Raw genomic sequence first — 27,403 nt, forward strand, 5'->3', positions numbered from 1 at the left:
TACAAAAGACAACATCATATGACAATCAAAAAAGATGCTCCTTTAAACGGACATTCATAGGCATGTCAGTGTATGAGACTACCCCAACTGTTTCCAAAGAGAAGGAACATTTCAATGAATCATGTACTAACAATACATCAGAAAACAAACATCTGGGATATACTCAGTCCAAAGCCTATCACAGGGAATCTACTGTGCAACTAGTAGGAAGCAGCTTTGATATATGTCAAGGTACAACACAGGTCCCATAGTCAAAGGCTGTCCAAGCCCACATTTATTCAATGCTTTTCTGGTGTGATTTTTCTTAACCTCCTCCATGTGAACACCACCCACTTCTGTAGTGTCGTGGTTTAAACCCAGTCAGGTAACTCGTTCACTCACTCCCACCCATTCTTACCCTCCCCCTACTCCCAGAGGGATGGGAAGGAGAATCAAAAGAATGCAACTCCCACAGGTTGAGATAAGAACAGTTTAGTAACTAAGGTATAACACAAATCACTACTGCTACTACCAATAATAATAATGATAAAGGAAATAACAAGGGAAGAGAATACAACATCTCACCACCAGCTGACTGATAACTCACCCCCCCCAGCCCAACCAAGCACCAACCGATACCTCCTCCAACCCCGCACTCCCAGCCCTTCCGGCTAACTCTCAGTTACATCCCGGGCATGACATGCTGTGGTATGGAATACCTCTTTGGTCAGTTTGGGTCAGGTGTCCTGTCTCTGCTTCCTCCCGGCTTCCCCTCCTCCCTGGCAGAGCATGAGGCTCACAGAGTCCTTGGCCAAACCAAAACATCAGTGTTATCAGCTCTGTTCCCAGGCCAAAAGTCAAAACACAGCAGTGCACCAGCTACCAAGGAGGAGAAAAATGACTGCTACCGCTGAACCCAGGACATGTGGCTAAACTGATTAAAAGGTTTCCACCAAGAAAAGAGCTGCTTAAATGGAATCTTTCACGTTATATCACAGCAAATACCAGAAGTTATGCTATGCAGACATGCATGTCTGAGCATATAAACCAGACATTCTGTATATTTCTGAAAAGAAGTATATGAGAAGCCCTGACTAGATAACAAGATAACTACAAGACAACTGTAAGATGTAAATGATTGAGATAAATTAATATGAATTATGAACTGGTCATTTGCCAAGGTGAGCAGCTCTAGAGAGGAAACCTTCAACATTGGAGCAAGGGGAAACACAGCGTCCAGGGCCTCAGTTATGAGCAGACAGAGCCACCAAGGGAGCCTCAAGTCCTCAACAGGACTTGCCCAGGAGCCGGCAGCTCATCAATCTGATGGATGGACCACTCGGTGGATAAAGAACTGTCTGCACACAAAGAGTTCTGGTCTGGTTCAGTGTCCAACTGGAGACCAGTAACGAGTGGTATCCCCCAGGGGTTGGTGTTAGGACTGATTTTGTTCAACATATCTTTGTTGACAACATGGACAGCGGGATTGAGTGTGCCCTCAGCAAGTTTGCTGATGATACTATGTGGTTTGGTTGATAATGCTGGAGGTAAGGGATGCCATCCAGAGGGACCTTGACATCCTTGTGAGGTGGGCTGATGCCAACCTCATGAAGTTTAACCACGACAAGTGTAAGGCCCTACACCTGGGTCAGAGCAATCCCAGGCACAGCTACAGGCTGGGCAAAGAAAAGATTCAGAGCAGCCCTGCGGAGAAGGACTTGGGGATGTTGGTTGATGAGAAAATGAACATGAGCCGGCAGTGTGCGCTTGCAGCCCAGAAAGCCAACTGTATCCTGGGCTGCATCAAAAGGAGCGTGACCAGCAGGTCGAAGGAGGTGATCCTGCCCCTCTACTCTGCTCTTGTGAGACCTCACCTGGAGTATTGTTTAGTTCCGGTATCCTCAACATAAAAAGGACATGGAACTGTTGGAACAAGTCCAGAGGAGGGCCACGAGGCCAAGGGGGCTGGAGCACCACCCTTGTGAAGACAGGCTAAGAAAGCTGGGGCTGTTCAGCCTGGAGAAGAGAAGGCTGCGTGGAGACCTCACAGCAGCCTCTCAGTATCTGAAGGGGGCCTACAAGGATGCTAGAGAGGGACTCTTCATCAGGGACTGTAGTAATAGGACAAGGGGTAATGGGTTAAAACTTAAACAGGGGAAGTTTAGGTTAGATATAAGGAAGAAGTTCTTTCATGTTAGGGTGGTGAGGCACTGGAATGGGTTGCCCAAGGAAGCTGTGAATGCTCCATCCCTGGCAGTGTTCAAGGCCAGGCTGGACAGAGCCTTGGGTGACAATGGTTTAGTGTGAGGTGTCCCTGCCCATGGCAGGGGGCTTGGAACTAATGATCTTATGGTCCTTTCCAACCCTAATCATTCTATGATTCTATGAATCATAATAGAGATATTTAGAGATTAGCATCTCTCCATCTTGGGTAGTATGTCAGGAAAAGAAATTACAATGTATAGAAAATAGAATTCACCAATAATAAAGATGACATTCAACATATGCTTTAAAAGAGTACATTCATAAGTAGGTATATTTGCCATGTAAAATAATGATTAGTTTTACTTGCTTGTGAAAATAATATCTCTAATATTAAAAGATACACTAACAAGTCTCCTCTTCTGCCAAAGGCTGTAGAACATCCTAATCAAATGATGCAAATTTTTAAGATGCAATGTGTTTTGTGTTTGCAGGATGATAGGTAAGTATGGGAAAGGAAAATTATAGGGCATGCCTGCATTTGAAAGATAGATTAACACTGACTGGGAATTTTAAAGCACTAAGAGCTGTTTCTGAATAAGCCCATATGTGAATGCTCTTATTTTGGAATAAGAGCGCTTTGTTCCTGTTCAGCTTGACCCACTTTCCAAATGTATTTAATTAGGAACAGGTTTATGTGTAAGAAAGCCTTTTGTTTGTTCTCTTGATTAAAGCAGTGAAGTTCAGTATCTAGGGTTTCGGATTCAAAACAGCCTAAACAATTAAAAATAAAATAAAATAAACAAGCTATGGAAACAGTGCCTAGGTATTAAAATGCAATTGTGACATTTTTACTGTTTCCTTAAATAAGTGATTTCAAAGGTAAAAGGTTTTTTAAAAAGTTTTCAGTCAGAACCTACTTTCACCTGTAATTCATAGGCTGTGGATGGTTACTCAGAAATCCTTAAGACAATCTGCCCTTTGCAAAACACGAAGTTACAGCAGAGGTTTTTAAAAGTATGTGCCAAAGTGTCAACTGTAGTATCTCAGCACTTCAGAAATTGTGCTATTTACCTAAAGTAAACCTATGCAGTCTAGAGAAGACAAGAGAAGCTTACTCTTCCAGTACTCACAGCTGACTCAAATCCAGGTGAACAGAATCTGTGATGCCAACTCAAGCTGTCAAACTCAGTACTGTGCCAACTACATATACCCAGATACCTGCTCAGAATGCAAGTGGTGTGAATCCACTCTCACATGGAAAATACAGTGTAGGCAGGTTTAGAAATGCAAAAAATTGGAAGCCTAACTTCAGGTGTCTGTAAGTATGTCTAGCAAGTGTAAATACGTATGCCTGACTGGCATAGGCCTGGTACCATCGCTCTGGCCACATAATCTTGATTTAGTGATGCTTGTGTAGAAATTAGTACATCACTAAACACTACAGCATCAGTCTAGAGTTGTTTATTAAGCTTCATTAAGCATTGTCATCTCCATCTGATGCCAAATGCTCCTTGTTGGTTCCACAGCATAAGCACGCTGGGTACCTTACAATAAAGTAATATCAGATAGTTTACATTGTGAGTGGGTAACATGATTAATCTTACAATGGAAAGATGAGGAATGTTCATGCAAGATGAAAGGCAGTGTAAAAAAGTTATTTCTTACACATTGTGCAGCTGTTTATTACTAGCTGTAAATGGCAAATATTGGCACTGTTCTGCCTACAGTGGCTCTATTCTAAAATACTTCCTCTGGTAAATTTTCAAGCTGTGGGGAAGGGGGATTAAGTGCGATGCTGGACTGTCCCCAACAGGATTGTTAACAAATAAGGGTCCACATGCAGACTCAGACGTACTTCTCTAGGAAGAAATGGAAACTCTCCACTTACGTAACAAAGCAATGTGTTTTGAATTCTGTGCTATACCCTCCCAGAAAGTTCTCTGTACTCCATGAGTGACACCCTCCAACTGTTCGTACCCAAGAGATCTTTCTAACTGTCCTATAAACAGAGTGGGGTTTCAGATTTCTCTTCTGTCATTAAAGCTTAATTCAGATCATAAATGCTTGGTCTTCATTTGAAAAACAGAAGATCACATACTCTGTATTCACAAGGTACTGTAATGGTCCTTTCTGATGTGTTTAAGAACAGATTAAAACTTCAAGTAATTTGGCAGGCTACTGTTTTAGCTCGTGGTTGATGTTATCTTACTCTTACATTCTATTGCTTCCATAAGAAACAGCCCATTGCTGCTTTCTAGAAAACAAGAAATAACACTATATGCCACATTAGCGATGCTTCTTCAAAATTTTTTGCATTTTACCTTGAAATTATTTCCTCTGAAAAGAAACCACTTTTACAAATATTAGGGGCTTCTAAAATAGTTTTGTAGAGTCTAGAATAAGAAAACTACTAAAAATGAAATACAGATAAACACAAGCAACAGCTTAGCTAGGAACATTTTAAGAATAAAAAGTAGTTATCTTTTACTGATCTATTCAGTGAAAGAATATTATATATTTAATTTATCCTGGGCTGCATCAAAAGGAGCGTGACCAGCAGGTCGAAGGAGGTGATCCTGCCCCTATGCTCTGCTCTCGTGAGACCTCACCTGGAGTATTGTGTGCAGTTCTGGTGTCCTCAACATAAAAAGGACATGGAACTGTTGGAACAAGTCCAGAGGAGGGCCACGAGGATGATGAGGGGACTGGAGCACCTCCCGTATGAAGACAGGCTGAGGAAGTTGGGGTTGTTCAGCCTGGAGAAGAGAAGGCTGCGTGGAGACCTCAGAGCAGCCTTCCAGTATCTGAAGGTGGCCTATAGGGATGCTGGGGAGGGACTCTTCATTAGAGACTGTAGTGACAGGACAAGGGGTAATGGGTTAAAACTTAAACAGGGGAAGTTTAGGTTAGATATAAGGAAGAAGTTCTTTCATGTTAGGGTGGTGAGGCACTGGAATGGGTTGCCCAGGGAGGTTGTGAATGCTCCATCCCTGGCAGTGTTCAAGACCAGGTTGGACGAGGCCTTGGGTGATATGATTTAGTGTAAGGTGTCCCTGCCCACGGCAGGGGGGTTGGAACTAGATGATCTTAAGGTCCTTTCCAATCCTAACTATTCTATGATTCTATGATTCTATTTCTCTCCTCCTAGGTGGTCTGTTTACTTTCTGCAATTAATTCATTAACATATCTTGAAAATAATGGTTTACGTATTTTCAATGTATTTTTAATATATTACATTTATGAATAAGTTAGTTGTTTGGACACCAAAGTCTACTTGGAGAAAAATGTCTTTAAAGCAGAAATACTTAACATACAAAAAATCTGCCGGACACTATTAAATTGCATTTTATAGCATACAATGTTATTTTGTGAGAAATCAATTCTGCTTTTTTTATATACTCAACCAAATTTTCAGTCATGAATTACATTCTTACTTATGTCAAATATGGTTTTGTGCTTTCTTGTCAGATTTACTTCATTAGTTTTAGCCCACTGTCTGCACATATTTTGACAGTAATTAGTGGAAAATCTCATTTTTACCTATTTTCAGCTACTGATAACAGCTCTGGCATGAAAACACACCACTGCTTCAAATACCTTTTTATTTAAAAATAAAGACAAACAGCCTTTTGGATAGAATTACATTATGGTATTTTTTTAAGAAAACTGCAAAAATTACTCTGTACAATAAAGCAAATACTACATACCTCATAATGACAGAATCATGAATCACAGAAAGTGATGAGAAGTTTTTACTTTCTTTCAGTACTGGGAGATGAATGATTGAATTCTAAACCTCACGTTCATGTTTTTGAAGCTCCCTGTCACTTTCTAATGAAAAGTTTGTTACACATTTGCCAACATTAAAACTCAGACTCAAGGACATTAGAATTTGCCCTCAAAACAATGAAATACTATTTTGAAATTAAAATTTCCACTTTCAAACCATATTTACATTGGTTATTTCCCTCTCAATCAGCTTGTTCTCCTTAACCACACACTGAATGTATAAATATAGCTTTTAAGGTATGACTGGCATTACAAAATTTATATAAAATGTAATCTCATTATGAAAAATACTATACCAATAGTCAATTTTTCAATATCAGAAAATTACCAAATACAGAAGAAACTACTCAGTGTAGTGATACAAGATACTAGAGCGTAAAAGAACATCCCTTAAGTTTTAATGTAAGACTAGTGAAAAGAAACGAATTGGGGACCACTGTTATCAGTAGTGAATGGAAAATATTTAATGTGTGTAACAAACTATTGGATCACCACTTTCTATTCACTGTCCTTAAAAATCCTGGCTTTTACGTTAATACCTAAAGTGTCTGCGTTTCCTCGCCATGTTTAAAAGAATCATTTTTGTAAGTTATACCTCATGACTCTTCTAAGAAATAGTGTTTTAGGGAAAGACTTTTCTGATTAGCACGCATTACCTGTTGCTTTCTATGTAGGCAGAGTTATTAAGCATACTGCATGCACAAAATTGCAGCAGCTGTGGATAAGCTCAACACAAACAGTGAATTAATTAATAATTTTGAATGTTAAGAGACAGCCCCTGGGAAGCCGCCCAAGACATTTTTATCCAAAAGCTGTACGACTGCTATATTATTAATTAAAATTTGGGAAAAGTGCCAAAGATATGCAAGAAACTAAAGAGCAGTTACTCACAACCTAATAGAGTGGAGAAAGTAGAAGCTAGCCTACAAACAGACTATCAAGGAAAGAAAAATTAAGAAGTGAAAGAAAGAGACGTAAGGGCATTCTGAAATTACAGAAAAAGAAGAAAAACAGACATACAAAATCAAGGAATGATTAATTATTTTAGAAGCGAGTTACTGTCATGAATAAAATCAATCACATTTAGGTCAAACTATGTAGACAGAGAAGCAGAACAGTATCTAAAGGAGAGAAACAATAGTCTTTCTCTTCATTTAAGTCAGTGCCACTTTAAAAAGATTTCAGACAAACTGGGCAAACTTCATATTGCAGACTGTATTTGAACTCTCTTCTTCCATGATGCTGGAGACAAAATATTATTGTATTTTTTTGCTTGACACCATAAGTGTATTTTTAAAAAAAGAGCAAACCAAGGGCTTTTGATGATCTACCCAACTATCATTTGGTTTCCAATTGTTTTCAGTTTTCTATTTCTTCTCAGTTTTTATTTTGAATTCACAGATGTTATCATATCTATTTTCTGTTTCAGGTATAGATGACTCTTTTCTTCTGTTCTTCTTTCTTCTATAATTCTTTCTTCTCTGTGGGTATCCCCCAAACCTATTGCTGACAAACTTATCTTCAGTCTGGAGAGCTCTTATACAAGGCACCAGAAGAAGCATCTTTCTTTGTGACACTGGTGTTGAGCAGCTGCCTGGCTAACATTGTAAAATGTAAATGTGGAAGCATAAACTGCCCCATCAAAATCGAACTCAAGGTTATTAAAGTTTAAGTAACTTGAGAGGTTACTTAAATTATTCAAATAGCCTACCAGCATCAATGTGCAAGAATAAATTTTGTTTGCAACATGTTCCATTCATGACATTACCTCCCAACTCTCTCTTTTAATTGAACATTTGCATCTTTAAATACATATATAAAAAAATCAGCTAGCAAGCTAATTAATGAATATTAACAACTGTTCAAGTAGTGCATCTTAGACTCACATCTTGCCTATGTCTGACACACTCTTTTTCTGATGGCATGAATGACCTTCTGTAGGTCTCCCATTTCAGGGAGACTGCAGAAGGTGCCTCGATGACAAGGTCAGACTGGACCCAGAACTTGTACGTACTACTTGCACTGAAATGTAAATCAGCCCAGTAGTGCTCTGCTACTTACAAAGGCATCTATTTGAGGCATTACTTGAGCAGCAAGGAACATTATCTTTTACCATATTATTGAACTTTTATCCAGATAAAATCAGTATTTGTAGTCTGATTTCAGTTTCCATGTTGCTACTGCTAGTTTGCAATGGTTAAGGGAAACTGTAACAGCACTGTAACCTTCACCGGGGCAGATATTCCAGATAAACGGGTTCTGGCTGTGCAGAAATTAAGACTAACCTGCTAGGATGATTTCCACCAAGGAACAGACTTCTTGAAGTTTTTCTACCTCAGAGATAGCAGAGGGGAAGTCTGATGTATAAACTTCTTACTAGCCACTCAGGAGAACCTTATCACAGTTTACAAGCTGAATACAACTTGCCATATCATAACTTTCTTTAATGTATATTTAATGTTATTTTACAATACATTATTATAAACAAATTTTCTTAATACAAGTCTATTAAAATCTTCAGGAATGGATTCTGAAAATATTTAAGTGAGAGACATAATGCTAAAGGTATATTTAACATAAGAAGATTTACATAATGCTCCCTTTGATGGTCAGAGGGTCTACTGAACATCTTTACCATGATTTAAAGCTCAACTCATGCCAGCATTCACTGGTCTTCCTTGGGATGTAAGGTGACATACAAAAGCTGCTATGAGGCAGGCGGTCTGAAGAAGGGCACTTTGTTGGCTTACTATTTTGTCTGCTTTAAAGAATAAACTGAACTCCACTTTGAGGATGAAGCTTCCACATTATTGTCACTGTCACGTCAAATTTTAACTCCTGATCACATACCCTGTGTGGCTGGCATGCAGATGCAGGGAATCTTCTAGTGCAGCTGTCTGTAAGCTCTGCTGAAGACAGTGCATGCTGCTCTGTAATATACTGTCAAAGCCTGTTTACCTGCTGTGCATATTGCTGCAGATCAGCAGGTGCTTCACCTCTGCTTTTATTCATGCAAATCTCTTATGCTTCCCGTAACTTTAAACATGTTTTTTAAAATGTGCAGCTACCAAGCTATGTATGAAGCCACTTATTAGCAATTCTTTGTCATGTATCAATTTCTGTTTCTACCCTTAGTTCTGATCTGAGATATTTTCATCTTCTTAGATGCAAGTCTGGCCCAAACTCTAGCTAAAAAAAAAAAACCACCCAACTAAATACTGTTTTTGTATTTTCTATGCACTTCAAGGAAACAAGATAACTGCTTGAGTAAATGTACAGGCAGAAAGAACCAGAACTGGATATGGTGTTTTGTCTGTATTTCGGATGTATTAATAGAACTGCATTAACTCCTTCCTGTGTTAACTTTAAGGTCCTGGCTACCTGTAGTTACTAAATTAAATTTTAAAATCAGTTTTTAAAATTTCATTAAAATATAATTTCTTTTTAACTGAAATTAAAAAATAAGTAATTCAAACTTTGTTCCAATATAGCTATTACCCTTCTCCTACTGGTGTTAGATAGATATATATTAGCATGCACAAATCCAGAAAATTAAATGCACATATCTGGGCAAGACGCACCTATGTCCATATAGGACTGAGGAAAGTGGTGTCCTGGTGTCTCTCATGACAAGTGGAGATAATAAAGCTACACTTTCTTAATGTGGTGTCAGTGAAGAACATCCATTTCAATCCTATGGCTAGAGAAAGACAGATGTAGTACTTGTGTGAAAATAATTCTAAGGACAATTCTGTTAGGACTGTGAAAATGACAGTTCCCTTAACAGGATTGAGTTAAAGCCAAACAAACATCTGATTCTTGCTTTGAATACCAGTTGATTGACTGCTGTTATAAGCCATTTAATGGGACTCATATTCAAAAGACAGCTGAAAGACTGTCTGTCTCATTTTAGCATTCTGAGACATCAGTAACAAGACAAGTTCAAGAATAAGGATTTAAACAAATGTTTTGAAAAAACATTGTCAGTATCTACCAAACACAGCACTAATCAGCTTTTATTTAAATGAGTTGTTTACCAAATTCCTTAATCAGATACATATTCCAAAATATTCTTATATATATTTGTGAACAGTGGAGCCTCAATTTCACCTAAAAGAGAAATTTCATACCACATTATATAATCTTGTAATTTCCCTTTCTTTAAACATTTGGATGCACATAACTAATATCTGAATGTACAAACATGAACAGAAGACATCAGTTATATACACAAATATAAACATGAGACACGCATAACAAGGTCATAAATATGACAATATATTTAGATAGATACATATAAATATATCTCACTTTGGTTTGGGACTGGTCTGGATTTTGCAATAGTGTTGACACTAAACAAATATGCTACACCTTTTTTAAATCTGTACTGCTTTTGATTTGTTTTGTAACAGTCTACCTCAGCTAAATAAAGGTGGCCCACACAAAAGCATGAATAGCAACTGGCATTTTCAAGTGCCTAAGGTGTTTAAAATGTTGTATAAGTATCTAATCACAAGTCCTCAAAACAGTCCTCAAGGCGCGTGAGCACTTCCACCAGCAATACTGCAGCACACGAAAACGAGTTACCTCAAGGCAGAAACCAAATCATCACTAAAGCCCTACATGGAGACCGGGAAGCAGCACCAACTTTGTCTCCACAATGGTGTTTTATAGCATTAAGAATGAAATTATTCAGATCTTGCAAAATAGCTGAAAAACAGCAGGTGAGGCACCAAGTTATAAATTGGTTATACAAAGCATAACCAGGTAAAACCTGCTTATTAATCAGGCAGATTTTTTAAATTTCTTTCCTATAATTAAAGGGTCCATACAAGAACAGATGTTCTCTTTTTCTTAAGTAGGTCACAGTTAAGACTTCGCTTTATTAAGATTTATGAAGACTGTCCATATTCTTGTTGAGATGGAGCTATTGCTCATTGAAAACATACCAAATACAGTTTTGTTCTATTTCTAAAGAAAAAAAAACAAAGTTAAGTCTTCACATGAACTTTTTGTATGTATTTCAGTATCTCATTGTCTTCCAACACCATTACATTCAACCTTTGACATGACTGCAGAAAAAAATTATCCCCAAAACATAACACCCAAGCTGTACCAATATAAAGAATTAAAAATACAAACTGACCACCAAAACCATGACCTGTTCCTGGCTATAAATCTTGTCTTTTAAGATTCACCTCTAACATGAAATATATAAAGAATGAGCCTAATTAGGACAAGTGAAAAAAGCAATTAATACAAAAACTCTTGCATTTTGCTGTATTGCTACTATTACATCTTCCCATGTTGTCTGATTTCTTAAAAATCTGCAGGTATAGGAGTGGCATTTGTAAAGATATTCCAAACACATTACACAATAGATTTCTAGATTCAAAGGGGCAACTGCATTTAAGAAAAAGTCCTCAACATTCTCGTTATTCCACTTAGCATTTTAACTCATGCTCTTATTATGATCAATAGCATCCCCAAGATCCACTATCAGCTAAGTGGGAACTAACCATCACAGAGGCATTTTTTGTACAAGCCATTTTGCCATAGTCTCTCAGTCCACAGACCTCCCATGTTCACCACCTGAAGTTCCAGCTATACACAACTTGTGACGGAAATGAATATTAATCATAGGGGTGTGAAGCTTCTGTTCAAATAAAGCAGTAGGACACAACTGTGATTTCTAGCATTGTACTGATCTAGGCAAGGTGTCTGTACAATATTTAAAGTCCTGATGGGATGCTGAATGGGTCTTATGAAATCTGTTGTATCACTGAAATCTCTCTGTACATGAATATAGTCCAAGTAAGGTCACATCTCTGCCAAGCCAGAGACATTTCACCTAGCTTTAATCACCTTTAATTATGGCATCTAATCCAATTTAGTCACACAGGCTGTCTTCATAGTAAACAGAGAGATGAGCAGCTCCGGAAAGTGATCCATCTAACTTACCTTAAACACTCATTTTAGAATGAGAAATGGAAATGGATTCTGGAGATGGATAGCTGAACATAAACTTTAGCTGTCAGCATGAAGCAGTGCAGAGTGTCCCTGGAGGGCCAGGGTTGAAGGACAGACTTCTGTCAGACTCTACGGGTATTATTACAAGAATCGCCTAACACAGACTTCAGAAAAAAAATGGCTTTTCAGGCATACAACTTAGAGACATAATGATATAAGAAAAAATTAAGATGTACTTACCAAAAACAATAGAGGACTCACAGTAGTAGTAACCATTTGGTTGCTTTTTTTTCAACATGGAGCAAAGATCTAAGCGATGCAGGATTTCATTTCCAAAATAATGGCTTTTAAAATCTTCATACAGGCTTGGGTCAATTTTTTTCACCTTTAAATAGCAACATAAAATTCAAGTAGGCATTTGACTAGAAAACTGAGTTTTCGTATTTAATTGCTATAGTTTTCATTTTAACCAGAGGTATAGGTAAGATGGAAAACTACCTCAAGAAGCAAAATAATACTGAAGCAAAATAATGTGTCAAATCTTATGTTTAAGTACTGTCCACCATAGAATTAATAATATGAAATGAAAGTGTCATTCTATCTCCTTTCTACCCCTCCCTCCTCAGTCCTGTAGGAAACAAATTTTCTGCTTTAACTTCCAATGGAACATGTAACTGGAAATTATTCTTGCTGTCATCACTGGACATGCGACCAGAAGGAAGAATCTCAAATGCTTGTGAAGGCCATTTTTCTGGGTCTTTAAAATCACCAAGCAGGATAAATACAACCAAAATGTGATTGTATTTAACTTGCACTAGACTTTATCTCAACAAATCTAAAAATATACAGTGATTTATAATATCAGTATAATTATGTAGTTTTGTATATATGAAGTGGAACATAATAAATATTCTATTAAGCTGTTTTCGGTAAACCTAACTTCAGTATTTATTTTAAGAGTGTAGGGCTCCTTCTTCCATCATATTTTCATTAAAAATACATGATCTCTGTAGAAATTAAGCATTTTCTCCTTCAATCTACTTCACAGTAATGCTGTTTGCTTTTTAAAGACTTACTACATGCTACGGGATGTTAGGAGTGACCACTGCCTCCAGCAGCTCCAGCCCAGGCTGTGTCGAACTACTGCACCCATCAGCCCCATTTTACACAGGACCAGCCCCTTTTACAGACAGTTCTCTCCACTCCTCATTTGTTCCTCCCCATCCCCTTCCCCTGTACATGCCACATCCATTTGCAAGTACCCTGAACCCTCAGCTTTACATCCCCAACAGCTGCAAAGTCCTGTTTTGCCTGTGATTTACTGACAGTCCATCAGTGTGACTGATGAGGTCTGTTTCTTGGTTTTGTGTTGTTTGACAGGGTTTTATCTCTCTATTTTGTTTATGGCTTCCCCTTCACCCTTACTGTCTTATTTGACAAGGCCCGCAACCAGACAACCCGACAGTAATAAACATCCCCACACTCCACATGCTCTCATCAGTCCATGTAGCAGACCAGCTCTGGCTCTTGTTATTGCCTCCCTCATTGTATGTTGGTCAGGTTTGTGTCACTGTATATGCTGTTTAAGGTCTCCTCCTTTTCTTATTATCCCCTCCTGCACTTAAAAGGTCCTTTGCCAGTCACCCTAAAGGGTACAGATGCTGCCTCCTTCCTCATACCCTTACACTATATCCTGTGTGGGAGGAACAGAATACCTAGCAAGGCCACAATTCTGGATTTCCGAAGGGCCAACTTTGGCCTCTTCAATCAATTGCTAAGGGAAGTCTCATGGGAAAGGGTACTAGGTGGTAAAGGGGCTCAAGATAGTTGGTCAGCATTCAAGCACGACTTCCTCCAAGCTCAGGATCAGAGTATCCCAATGGGTAGGAAGTCAAGTAGGGGAGCCAGGAGACCAGTATGGTTAAACAAGGAACTGCTGGGCAAACTCATGCAGAAAAAGAGAATCTATGGATTATGGAAGGAGGGGCTGGCCACTTGGGAGGAATATAGGACAGTTGTTAGAGGATGTAGGGAGGCAATTAGGACAGCTAAGGCCTCCTTGGAACTTAATCTGGCAAGTCGGGTCAAGGACAATAGAAAGGGCTTCTTCAAATACATAGCGGATAAAACTAACACAAGAGGCAATATAGGCCCACTGCTGAACGAGGTGGGTGGCCTGGAGACAGAGGATATAAAGAAGGCAGAGATGCTGAATGCCTTCTTTGCCTCTGTCTTTATTCCTGCAGACTCTCCCCGGGGGACCCAGATTCCTATAACCCCAGAAGGAGTCAGGATAAAGGAGGAGTTTGCTTTGGTGGATGAGGATTGGGTTAGGGATCAGTTAAGCAATCTGGACATCTATAAATCGATGGGTCCGGATGGAATACACCCACGGGTGCTGAGGGAGCTGGCAGAGGTCATTGCTGGGCCACTCTCCATCATCTTTGGTAAGCTGTGGGAAACAGGAGAGGTGCCTGAGGATTGGAGGATGGCAAATGTCACGCCGATCTATAAGAAGGGCAAGAAGGAGGACCTGGGTAATTATAGACTGGTCAGCCTTACCTCCATCCCTGGAAAGGTGATGGAACAACTTATTCTTGACACCATCTCTAGGCATATCAAGGATGAGGGGGTCATTAAGAGCAGCCAACATGGCTTTACCAAGGGGAAGTCATATTTGACCAACCTTATAGCCTTCTATGAGGAAGTAACTGGGTGGATGGATGATGGTAGAGCGGTAGATGTGGTTTTTCTTGATTTCAGTAAGGCATTTGATATTGTCTCCCACAGCATCCTCATAGATAAGCTAAGGAAGTGTGGGCTTGATGTTCAGGTAGTGAGGTGGATCAAGAACTGGTTGGAAGGAAGAAGGCAGAGAGTTGTGGTTAATGGGGCAGAATCTAGCTGGAGGTCTGTGACTAGTGGAGTCCCTCAGGGGTTGGTGCTGGGACCAGTGCTGTTTAATATTTTCATCAACAACCTGGATGAGGGAACTGAGTGTACCCTCAGCAAGTTTGCTGATGATACTAAACTGGGAGGAGTGGCTGACACACCAGAGGGCTGTGTTGCCATTCAGTGAGACCTGGACAGGCTGGAGAGTTGGGCGGGGAGAAACTTAATGAAATTCAACAAGGGCAAGTGTAGACTCTTGCATCTGGGGAAGAACAACCCCATGTACCAGTACAGCTTGGGGGCTGACCTGCTGGACAGTAGTGAAGGGGAAAGGGACCTGGGGGTCCTGGTGGATAGGAGGATGACCATGAGCCAGCAATGTGCCCTTGGGGCCAAGAAGGCCAATGGCATCCTAGGGTGCATTAGAAAGGTGTGGTTAGTAGGTCAAGAGAGGTTCTCCTCCCCCTCTACTCTGCCCTGGTGAGGCCACATCTGGAATATTGTGTCCAGTTCTGGGCCCCTCAGTTCAAGGACAGGGAATTGCTTGAAAGAGTCCAGCACAGAGCTACAAAGATGATTAAGGGAGTGGAACATCTCCCTTATGAGGAGAGGCTGAGGGAGCTGGGACTCTTTAGCTTGGAGGAGACTGAGGGGTGACCTCATCAGTGTTTACAAATACGTAAAGGGTGAGTGTCAGGATGATGGAGCTAGGTTTTTCAGTGATGTCCAGTGATAGGACAAGGGGCAATGGGTGTAAACTGGAGCACAGGAGGTTCCATGTGAACATCAGGAAAAATTTCTTTACTGTGAGAATGACAGAGCACTGGAACAGGTTGCCCAGGGGGGTTGTGGAGTCTCCTACATTGGAGATATTCAAGGCCCGCCTGGACAAGTTCCTGGGTGATGTACTCTAGGTTACCCTGCTCTTGCAGGAGGGTTGGACTAGATGATCTTTTGAGGTCCCTTCCAACCCTTGGGATTCTGTGATTTATCTGAACACTATCACACCCATGCATTTCTTGTGGTGCTTATTTACAGTTACTCTTATGCAAGATAGGCTCAGTGTTGTTACGTCTACAGGGCTTCTACTTAGGTACAAAATTACTGACTTCAGAGGCACTTTGCTTGAGTAAGTACCTGCCTATTTGTTCCTCTACTAATTTAGAAAGTCTAATTTAGAGACTTTTGGCCCCTAAAGTCTAAGTTAGTGAAGGTCAGAAGTCTTTCCGTTTCCTTAATCTCTGAAACGGTGACATCTAGTGGTGGATGCTTTTTATTTCGGGTACACAATCTCGGAAGTACACACTTAACTCCATCCTCATTGCCACTATTTAAAATTTGATATTCTATGGCTAGATTAGTCCTTATGTACTCAACTTATTCTGACATTAAATCATCATTCTTTGCCTTTTTTGGCTGACATTTTTTTAAAATATATTTATACACGCATTAGTAATAAAAAAGGCCTTTTCAGGCAGCAGAACACTTGTCAAAAATGTGAAGCCTTGAGTAGCATGGAACAAAATGAGGAAAATACCAAAATCACTCCAATTAAAAAAAAAATATTTATGATAGGTTGGGATATTGCTTGTCAAAAACTGGCAAGGTGTGAATCAAATGCTGAATGCTCAGAAAATGAGTTATGCTTGTGATGTGTTGCTGAAAGGTATTTGGAAAAGCAGCCATGGCAAAACTGAGCTATTTTTAGTAACTCGGAGCAGTTTCTGGAGCACTGTTTGTAATGAAATGTGAAAGGATGAAGCAATGCAGGTGCACGGAGAAGTCACGGTTCATTTCTTAATTGAAAGGGTCTGGCACAGTACAGATGAAAGAGAGTTGCTGTTACCACATGGGAAAGCTATAGATGCTGATATGCTGTAGTTCGGGGGGGTGAGAAACAAGAGTACTTGAGAGGCCACTGTGAAGCTGGAAAGGAGGAAGAAGACACCTGACTCTTGAGGAAATGTTGTAGTGAACGGATGCCTTTAAAGGGACATGGCTATGTAGCATGGGCCTGGAAAGGCATTATATATGGAGCTCTTGCAAGACTGGAAGGGTAGCAAGGAGACAGCATTTGGTAGCCCTGCCCTGCCTGTCTGAGCCTCTTCTGTGTGCAGGTAGGTAGGTGCAGCCTGCTGTCCCTGGCCTGCAGTTAAACCCTCCAACTGCATGGAGTGCCCAATAGCTGCTGACAGCAAGTGGCCAGTCAGTGTTCGCCCTTTCATGGGACCTGGGGCAGGAAGGCTCAAGTGGTGACAGGCCTTACAGAGCTGGAAAGTGAGACACCCAACATCCTCCTGCCAGCAGCTTCAGTTTCCATGTACCAGATGCCACAGCCAAAATTCCCAGCTTCAGCACCACACATCCAGCTCTCTGAAGGCAAGGGCTGCACATGAAGATTCATTTAGAGTTGCTTGAAGTAGCTTGTTCAGTGAAGTACAGCAGCTGCAATGGCTGAAAAAGGAGAGCATTGGCAGGGACAGACAAGGGTCCCACTGAGTGCTGGCAGGCAGTGCAGAGGCCAAGCGGGAGGGGATGTGTGGTGTTCCTTGCGGGCAGCACGCTTGGGCTGCTCATGGGGCTGCTTCTAACCACCTCCTCTCCCTTCTGTGCTCAGCACAGGGCTCCAAAGAGGCTGGGAAGGAGGTAGTGAACTGCTCCCAGGGATGGGCAGGGGCTGGCAGGAGGAGCTGAAGCGCATAAGAGTGGGCTGGGAGGCTGCAAGTGAGGCCGAGATTCCATTCCCCACATGACGGCAGGGGCTTGCTGCCATGGGCCCCGGCCGCGGGGGGGCGCCCGGGCGGCTAGGGCAGCTTGGCAGGGCCGCGGGGGCGGGGTCAGCGCCACAGCGCGGAGCCTTCCTGGCTGGGCCCGGGGGCGGGGAGCCCAGCGCCCTGAGCGCCGAAAGCCGGCCCGAAGCGGGAGGGGAAGGCGGGCAGGGTAGAACCTGCTGGCCGCAAGGAGACGCAGCAGCCGAGTCGAGCAGCCCGGCTGTGGTGAGGAGGGTGAGCGGAGTGGGAAAGTAGTGGGTGAGGGCTGTAAGGGGTTGCTGATGCGATATGGATTCCATAGGGAAAACTGTTCAGCATGGTTGATCCCTGCAGCTTGATCTATAGAAGTTGTGAACCTGTACAGAAACTGGCACTATGTGATGGTACTGCATAAATCCTAGGGTAGGACCCTGAAAAACAGTTTCTGTGGATGTACTGTTGTGAGGGGCAGGGGTCAGCACACGTGCGTCCTGTACCTTTGAGGGAGGATGATTTAGTGTGTGGATGTACATGTACATTACTGTATTTATTGGTATTTAGGCAAATATATACTTAGACAAATAATGGATAAAACAAAACAAAACAAAACAAACTGTAGAACTATTCCAGCATTGCTGGTAGTTAGCTCAGTTACACCTTGCTTGGAAGCAAGATGGCTTCTAAGCAGTTACTGGCTGCATCTTTGCACTCAAACAGGTAACATGTATCTTTAATTGCAGGTAGCATCTCAATTTCTCAAGGGATGAAAGAGTGAGTGCTAACCTGCTGTTGTCAGTTAGTTACTTCTCAGGACTTTTTGGATGAGTTATGAACAAAAATGTCTTTTTCCAACAGAATGACTGCCACATCAGCCATGAACTGTGCCTTGCCGCAACTGCCTGGGCCTGAACAAGAGGACCAAGAGTGTTCTGAGACACACATGTCTGTTATGTGGTATGCAGGGCAGCTTGCAATTACTTACTATGATACAGAAGATTGCTCAGTCTACTTCATGCCTGACATACCTGATAATGAAGACCTTAGGCTACTGCAAAAAGTAATTGGGGAAATTAATCCTCGGTGCATAGTGACCAGTGCAAAACAGGATCAGAATATTGCCAAATTCCTGACCAACCTTACTGCTGGTGATACAGACATACGAAAACCAGAAATTATCCTTTTTCCTAACACAGATTTTGGCCTAGAGGTCAGCAAGCAACGGATCCTATCTAGGCAATTTCCATTCATCCCATCTCATATGACTGCAACAGAGAAAATTCTCTACTTGTCCTCAGTCATCCCTTTTGAGAGCCCGCTTATGATACGAGCCCTAGGGGGACTCCTGAAGTTTCTAGACAGGAGAAGGGTTGGAGTTGAGCTTGAAGAAAGCTCTACTGCAGTTCCTATTCTGGCCTTTAAAAAGTTTGTGCTGTCAGAGATTGTGAATATGGACCAAGACACTTACAGTGTCCTGCAGATATTTAAAAGTGATATCCATCCTTCCGTGTATAAGCTGTCCAGTGGATTAAAAGAAGGATTCAGTTTATATGGAATTTTAAACCGTTGCAGATGTAAGTGGGGAGGAAAACTGCTGAGGCTGTGGCTCACACGACCTACTCGGAACTTGACAGAGCTGAACAAACGGCTAGATGTTATCCACTTCTTCCTGCAGGCTCAGAATCATGAAACAGTCCTCACTCTTCAAGGCTGCCTCAAGAATATTAAAAATGTGCCTCTTATTCTAAAAAGAATGACTCTTTCTCACACAAAAGTTACTGACTGGCAAGCACTCTATAAGACAGCTTGCAGTGCGGTGTGTCTAAGAGATACATGTCGCTCTCTGCCCAAAACTATTGAACTCTTCCAGACCATTTCACGTGTCTTCACTGATGATCTGCAGTACATTGCTAGTCTAATCAGCAAAGTGGTGGACTTTGAAGGCAGCATCTCAGAGAGCCGCTTCACTGTTAAACCCAATGTGGACCCCACCATTGATGAGAAGAAACGAAAGCTGATGGGCCTGTCAAACTTCCTTACAGAAGTGGCACGAAAAGAACTGGAGGACTTGGACAACCATATTCCCTCCTGTTGTGTGATCTACATTCCTTTGATTGGGTTCCTTCTCTCCATTCCACGGCTGCCAAGTATGGTGGATAAGAGTGACTTTGAAATTGAAGGCTTGGACTTCATGTTCTTGTCAGAGGATAAGCTGCACTACAGAAGTGCTAGGACTAAGGAGCTAGACAGCCTGCTGGGTGACCTGCACTGTGAGATCCGAGACCAGGAAACACTTATTATGCACCAGCTGCAGACAAAGATCCTGGAGAAGTCTGAAGTGCTTAACAGTGTGATTGAGTATACTGCACATCTGGATGTGCTTCTGGCTTTGGCACTGATGGCCCGGGAGAATGCCTACTGCCGGCCAAGCTTTACTCACCGCCATGGCTTCCACATCAAGGATGGAAGACATCCACTCATGGAACTATGTGCAAAGACCTTTGTGGCCAACCCTGTGAACAGTGGAGAGGCCACCAGACGCATAAAGATCATCACAGGGCCCAACTCATCTGGAAAGAGTGTCTACTTAAAGCAAGTAGGTCTTATAGTATTCATGGCTCTAATTGGCAGTTATGTCCCTGCAGCAGAGGCAGAGATTGGAACAATTGATGGGATTTATACAAGAATCCACACTAGGGAATCTGTTTCTGTAGGGCTCTCCACTTTCATGATTGATCTTAACCAGGTTGCCAAGGCAGTTAACAATGCCACAGAGAGATCCTTGGTACTTATTGATGAGTTTGGTAAAGGGACCAACACACTGGATGGCCTGTCCCTTCTGGCTGCTGTCCTGAAGTACTGGATCAGACAAGGAACGCAGTGTCCACAGGTCTTTGTCTCCACTAATTTTCACAGTTTAATGCAGCTAGAACTCCTGCCTGACACACCTCTTCTGGAGTACCTGACCATGGAGACCCACCAAGATGGAGATGAGCTGATATTTTTCTATCAGATCAAACAGGGCATGTCCACTGTTAGTCATGCTGCCAACATTGCTGCATTAGCAGGAATGCCAGCCAAAATTATTGAAAGAGGAGTGGAAGTGTCAGAACTGATTCGCAATGGAAAAGCTATCAAACGTATTGATGATCCTTCAAAAGATGAACGGATGGAAAAATGCAAATCTGTTGTGGAAAAGTTTCTTTGCCTAGATCTTGATGATCCCCATGTGGATTTAGAAGAGTTCATGTGTAAAGAGGTGCTGCCTTCTGCAGCCTCAGTCATGTAACAAGTGTGGTGTGTGTAAAAGCATGGATAACATAATGTCTACCATGTTCAGTCAGAGTTTGGTAATCTGAAGAATGATCGCTATGACTAATGCCTCACACTACAGTACTACATTGTAACATACTGTCTATAGTTACGACCTTTTTTTTAAAAAAAAAACCAAACAAACACAAAACCCCACCAAATACTGTAGTTACATATCTCTACAATATGGTGTATGATATGTAAGCAGGAAGACTGAAAGAAGAGAATTTAAGAACCTCTTCCAGCCATGGAGTCAACAACTTTGTGCATTTTCTGCCCTTGTTAGATCTTCAGATTAAAATAATACTGTAGAAAAATCACAAAACACTTCTGCTGATCTCATAACACGGTGAAAGCAAAGTGTTTATTGCTTTGTATTGTGCCAAAGGGATCCTTTCAGCCATTTTAGGATCAGCATCTAAGATTCCAAATAAGTTATGTGCCCCAGACTCCCATATCAGCAAGTAACAGTTGTCACAATACAAACCACTGATCTACAGGCTGATAAATGTAAATACAGAGAGATTTAATGAGCTCTGTGGCTCTTCTTATGCCAGCATTCCTGTTTAAAATGCCAGAGATCCCAGGAGCTACTGTAAAAATAATTCTGGAGGTAATAACCAGCAGGGACTGATAAAGGAGAAGTGTTTTGGTTATACTGAGAATCACTCTCTTCTCATGAGGTCCTATATGGTACAGCTATGTATCTATGTATATGGGTATAAATAAAAGCAGAATTACAAATCTAGGAAACTGAAAAGTATACTAGGAATGTAATACAGAAATTCACATTCTATATTCTATTTTTTAGTATTGAGTAAAACTTAATATTAAAGGAGTAATACCAGAAGGGGAAGATGTCCCTTCACTTCTCTTGTCATCTTTACTGAACACAGTTTTTGATGCATGCACATGCAACAAAAATTCATTGATAAATTAATGATGCAGGAGACATATTATCTAAGTACAACAGAAGTAACAGCCATTCCTGCAATAAGTGCCTGAGATTCCTTACCTAAATAAGACAGAAGAGACATGAGTTAGCTTACTGTCTGACTGCCAAAACTTGCTGTAACTTCTTACAGTATGGCTAATAAAAGACATCAGCAGATGTACTACATCTCTCTTCAGCTATCCTTGATTTCGAGAAGCCAAAAATAGTAATGTCAAATAAACTGAGAGAAGATTTACATGCAAAGAAAGTAATTACCTTCATAATTATCAGTATTAAACATCTGTCATGTCTACCTGAAAACAGCAACAAGATAAATGTGACTGCACAGCAGAAAGATTTCAATTTGGAGACATTGCTTTCGGTTTGATTCAGTGTGGAATTTTCCCTCCTTCATGATGAAGGAATTGTTATTATTACTATTATTATTACTATTGCTATTATTATTGTTATTAAATAACTTATATGTTATCTATATATGAAACTAAGTGGCAAAAATTTTACATAATTTACATTAAAAAATACAAGAATAAATAACTGAATCATGCAGTTATTGCTATTTCCAGTGCAATCATAATAATACTGTCTCCAAAATAGTACCTAGCACCCTATGATGTTACTGTTGAAGCTGAATGGTAATAGTGAATCAGGCCATGTACAACACTTGTGTTGTAAATACAAATGGATTTTTCTCACTAATATATTCTCTTTTACTAATTATACATACAGCATTCTAAAGATATACAGTACAGAAGAATATGATACATTAAGTATTCATAAATTATATTTTTTGGTATTTTTTCTTGTCAACCACTGTATAGGCTAAGTATATGCTCCATAGTAATTAAGCACATGCTGTCATTAGCTGTCAGTCATCTTCTACTTATGAAATCCATTTCACAGTATCTGCAGTTCTAGCAGTACTAGGTATATCAAAGGATATCCAAATGTCATACAGCATTTATCAAGTGTGCCTCACAACATGCCCTGAGGTAAACAGCAGTCTGGACGAATGAAAACCACAAGGGTTGTGACAAACCTGAGGCCACACAGCAGGCTAGGGGAAGAAGCAGGAACAGAAATGTTATCTTCAAGTGCAAAACTCCAGTTGCTTCTTTCATTGTATTTCACTAGGTTCTTTGAATAGAAGATGATGCTAACTCGATTCTTACCATTCAAACAACTGGGGAAACAGCTGAACATGTGCAAGTAAATTATATCCCTTTGCGTCCTTCCACAAGGACACCTAGGAGCACACTGTATCTCCTTATTTTGGGGAAGTTTCCAGTGGCACAATTGATCTCAGAATTGCCCAACTAAGCCTGAAGAATGAGCTGCTCCCACTTCTGACTAGGTGAATAAGTTCTTTAAGCTGAGAAGCTGAAGGGAGTATAGTAACCCACACAACTCTTCTCTAAACCACTTTATTTCACATTCTTACCCTTTATAAATGGCTGTTTCCAAGTTTTTTGCATTTACCATTTTTAGCTTAGTGTTGTGTCTTCAAAGTGGAAAGCTGATTTCTTAAGATACTTACTAATTTTAAATTCTCAAATTTTTTGCTTTGTAAATAATATTAACAGTTTGGGAAAGTTAAAATATTTGCAGAATACATGCATTTCAAAAATTCTTTTAGCTATATTAAGGTTTTTAAAAACAGGTTATTTTTCTTTTCAAAGATAACTTTGGTGGGATTTAGATGCCATTATGAGGAGAATTTCTTAATATTGATTCAAATAAGGAAACTTACATTTTAAAAAATATTAATATAGCTATAAAGCGGTAGCTGTGAACTATACTCAACAACTTTTAAGTTGTTTGCTCTTTTTTATGCTTTCTCATGTAATCTTCATCCACACCCCCTTTCTTGTTTTTCATACTGTTGTATGATCTGAAAATGTAATTAGACATTATATTGAAACATATTACAAAATAGTTACGCCTTTTGTTTCATGCTCTTATTATTTTCTGAAAATGCATAAAACTATCTCACTAAATGCACTGATACAATAAAACAAAAGATAGCAAACACCAATGCTTATGCCTGACAGTGGATTGACAAGAGAAAAATTTAGAGGTTTATTTATAGAAACATGGTATGTTTCTATACAGTGTATCTTTATAAAACCATAGCTGCTGCATTATCCAGCATTATGGAGGACTCAGGAAGATGATTTGTAATGACACTGACCTGGTTCTGTCAGCAGTAGTAAACATCAGAACACAGAAAGTATGCATCCTGACTAATAGCTCATGCAAGGTAGAAAAATATAAACAAAACAAAAAAACAGCCCCCCCAAACCAACCAAGAAACAGAACAGCAAAACCCCCACCCTGGCTTTCTCAGATGTTTTAACCAGAGGTATATTACTGAGCAGCCAATACTGTAGAAGAGCTGTGGATTTTAAAAATGAGTGTTAACAACTGTTAATACAAGCAAAAGCTTATGTGAGCTTACAAATTTAGTAGCTATAATATACCACCTACAACTTGTGGAAAAGTCCTTATTTCTGTTTCAGAGCAGGTATGTGTGCTCTTGAAGTTTCTCAGATCTCAGCATCTTCTTTCAACTGATTTCACAGTACTAAATTAAAATGTGCACCTTCAGCATTTTTAGAGCTATTTCTAATGAAATTTTTAAGTGTTTTTCTTTAATACTTAAAGAAAAAAAAAACACCTCAAAATATTTACATTATGTACTTCAATTCTTATTTATTTTCCCTGGAAATTATTTTCCTGGTCAATGTTAAAGGAGCACGTTAAACATTCTAGATAATGTCAGAAAAGAAAAAAAAAGGATATACCTTATGCTAAATAATACAGTATTTCTGTTAAATTAGTATGCAATAAAATCCTAGATACACTAGTATTGCTCATATATATTTATCATCACAACCTACTTTAATGTATTCGTGTATTTTTTACAAAAAGCTTATAAATAGGCAGGAAATAAGTACCTGCAAGAGAGACTATGGAAGATGTGTTTTATCCCTACTCTGAAATTCACCAAACCATATTCAACAGACTGAACTGACAGTCTGCCTATTATATATAATACAAATTCCACTGTTCATTAGCTTATTTCCTCCCATACAGGAAGAAAACAAAAGTATCCGAACAAACTGCATACATATGATCTATACCCTCATAATAATTCTGTAATTTTGAACAAGTACTTTCATCCTGTGGTCTTGCCTAACAAAAACAGAAAATAGTACCAAGAATATCAAGAGTGGTAAAATACAGGTGTATGATAGATGTACTGATTATTTTATTCTTTAAAACTCCAGTATTATAAAATCTTACCTCTTCAGCTGGCTACAAAGTAGAAAGGATGATGCTATTGCATAAGCAATTCCTTTCCTCGACTCCAAATTAAAACTTTCTAGATTGCTGCTGAGCCGCGTGAAATGTGAGCTCACCTGCTTACGTAGTGGTGTGGATTTTGACAACTTCATGAAGGTCAGATGTGGTTTAAAACCTCTTTCTTCTCCTGCCAATATGCCCTTTTCTTGAAATATCTTCTTCATAGTCTCTGAGAGAAGAAAAAATGTAGAGGTACAAAGATGTTGCATGACAGAATGCTTAAAAATGTGCTTACAACTGTAATATCAGTTACAGCCACTCCACATAGAAGAAACAAGACGATGAGTACTTTAAAAGGCAGAGAGATTTCTAGTTAACTTCAAATGTACATATTATTTCACATGGAAAATAGTCTTATATTTGCAGTTAATATAGGTCACAAATTTGGCTTTACTGAAATAATGGCAAGTAGAAAGCTGTCCATGCTGTCTGCTTTTGCTACCAAAATAGGAACATGACAGAACTGTTCAGGAGGTACTCTCACTGGAAGCTTTGGAAACTTCAGGAAAACTCAAGAGTATCTAACAGAATTATCTCTCTTCAAAAGCACTGTTCTGTGGCGAATTCTATTATGTATATTTGGATAACCTCTCACTCAGACCAAAGGAAATCTGAAACTGAAAGCTCAGAGTTCTTGCCCTAGATTTACATGGCAGAATTAGAGAACATACCAGGTATGCTGATGCTTTTTGTTTGCTGGGTTTTTTTTTATGCTTCACTGCTGCCTTCCAAGCTAATTTACTGTTTTGAATGTATACTTTTATCTGCCTACAGAAATATCTTGAAACCCATTTTTTTACTTGCAAGTACAACTTCCAATTTTCCAGCAGCTGTAGGTCTAGCTGACTCACACTATCCTTGAACTAAAATCAAAATGGGGGAAAAAATAATCAATCCTATCACATGAATTTAATCAACCCTACTATAACCATCTATTTGTGTTTAACTGTGTTATTTGGCTTGACAGTTCAACTGTAACAAAAAGATCTGGTGCTTTATTCTCCCAGCTGGAAGAAAATACATTACACTGCAAAGTGAACAGCATAGCTGGCTGAATAAAAAAAAAAAAAAAAAGGAAGGCTCAAGGAATGGGCATACAGCACATAAAGCTGGCTAGCATAAGTCTGCCAGCTCTGCTTCTGTAACACGTCATTCCTGAATCCTTACTCTTACCATTTTTTGTTTTCTATAGTTAACTATTTAAGTGAGCTACTTTGACATCACACTTAAGAAGAGACTTTACAAGCTTATGCATTACTTTGCAACAGAAAAGTTCTAGAAGCAGCTCAGAATATTCATTTGGGACCTGGAGATCAAAATTCACTTCACCTTCTCTGCCATATATGATTTATAACCTTAGGCTCCATAGGCTATGCAAAAGTTGGGATTCTGAAAGAAGCCAAGGAAACCAGACCCAAATGCCATCTTTTACACAGGCCCACTTGAAAATTCTCTTTTAATGTCACTCCCCACTTCGAAGATGCTAATGTATTTTACTAAAAAAAATAGCCCAACCTTTTATTCTAACTCACAGGATGCCAAAAGGACAACCAGATTAAAACTAGTGAAGGATTTACACAATAGTAATAGGGGTTATGTTACCGTGGCAGATGCTGATAAAACCTACCACAATGGTTGAGGTGGGAAGGGACCTCTGAAGGACATATGGTCCAAACTCCCTACTCACATAGGGCCACCTACAGCCAGCTGCCCAGGACTACGGTTGGGTTTTGTGTATCTCCAAGGATGAAGACTCCACAATCTCCCTGGGCAACCTGTGCCAGTGCTTGGTCATTCTCGCAGTAAAAATGTGTTTCTTAATGTTCAGAGGGACCTTTCTGTGCTTCAGTTTATGCCCATTCTCTCTTTCTACCCATTGCCCCAGGTACGTATACATGTACAGGCAAGCATAACTGATATATAGATCTATTATAGACCTATATATCTAAATCTATACACTACATACCTAGATGCGTAGACCTACTATTTATCTGTGGATACAGCTATATATCTATCCACAAGTACAGCTTACCTACTTGTATTATTTTAAATTGTGCCTGTGGGGAACATTTCTAAATTTAAACTGAAGCCCCATTAAGCTATTGTGCAGCTCTGCACACGAATGCTTCTGAACAACTTTATTAACATATCAAAATAGAAGACTACAAATAAATGTTTGCTGCTTCTTCAA

At 39.9% G+C, this 27,403-nt stretch overlaps 2 protein-coding genes across 7 annotated transcripts in view; one reads left to right on the forward strand and one right to left on the reverse strand.

Moving 5' to 3' along the window:
* Window positions 1–27,403, reverse strand: part of AKAP7 (A-kinase anchoring protein 7) — an 87,334-nt gene that overhangs the window by 36,749 nt on the left and 23,182 nt on the right. For 2 of the 5 annotated variants that reach the window (XM_057408617.1, XM_057408606.1), the window contains exons 6-7: window positions 25,269–25,381; window positions 12,184–12,328 (exon numbers count right to left, since the gene is read on the reverse strand). In XM_057408617.1, coding sequence (XP_057264600.1) covers window positions 12,184–12,328; window positions 25,269–25,381 — 258 coding nt within the window. Of the gene's footprint in view, window positions 1–3,299; window positions 3,403–11,460; window positions 12,108–12,183; window positions 12,329–25,268; window positions 25,382–27,403 lie in introns of those variants that run through there. The other 3 variants (XR_008972079.1, XM_057408643.1, XM_057408628.1) reach the window with 3 other exon arrangements.
* Window positions 17,703–20,969, forward strand: MSH5 (mutS homolog 5). Of its 2 annotated transcripts, none has more exons than XM_057408593.1 (2): window positions 17,703–17,840; window positions 18,441–20,969. In XM_057408593.1, the coding sequence occupies exon 2, from the start codon at window positions 18,442–18,444 to the stop codon at window positions 20,869–20,871; it is 2,430 nt and encodes an 809-aa protein (XP_057264576.1). In that variant the 5' UTR covers window positions 17,703–17,840; window position 18,441; the 3' UTR covers window positions 20,872–20,969. The 2 variants fall into 2 exon arrangements, with proteins under 2 accessions (XP_057264576.1, XP_057264568.1); XM_057408585.1 differs by having other exon boundaries at window positions 17,709–17,840; window positions 18,326–20,969.

This window comes from Pezoporus wallicus, unplaced genomic scaffold (assembly GCF_028554395.1).
Source record: "Pezoporus wallicus isolate ANWC-B61680 ecotype Strahan unplaced genomic scaffold, APGP_CSIRO_Pwel_v1 contig_3817, whole genome shotgun sequence".
Lineage (NCBI taxonomy): Eukaryota > Metazoa > Chordata > Aves > Psittaciformes > Psittacidae > Pezoporus > Pezoporus wallicus.

Excerpts from the sequence above, each read along its gene's own strand:
- MSH5 (XM_057408585.1), top strand. The coding sequence starts at position 18,424 with ATGTCTTTTTCCAACAGAATGACTGCCACATCAGCCATGAACTGTGCC.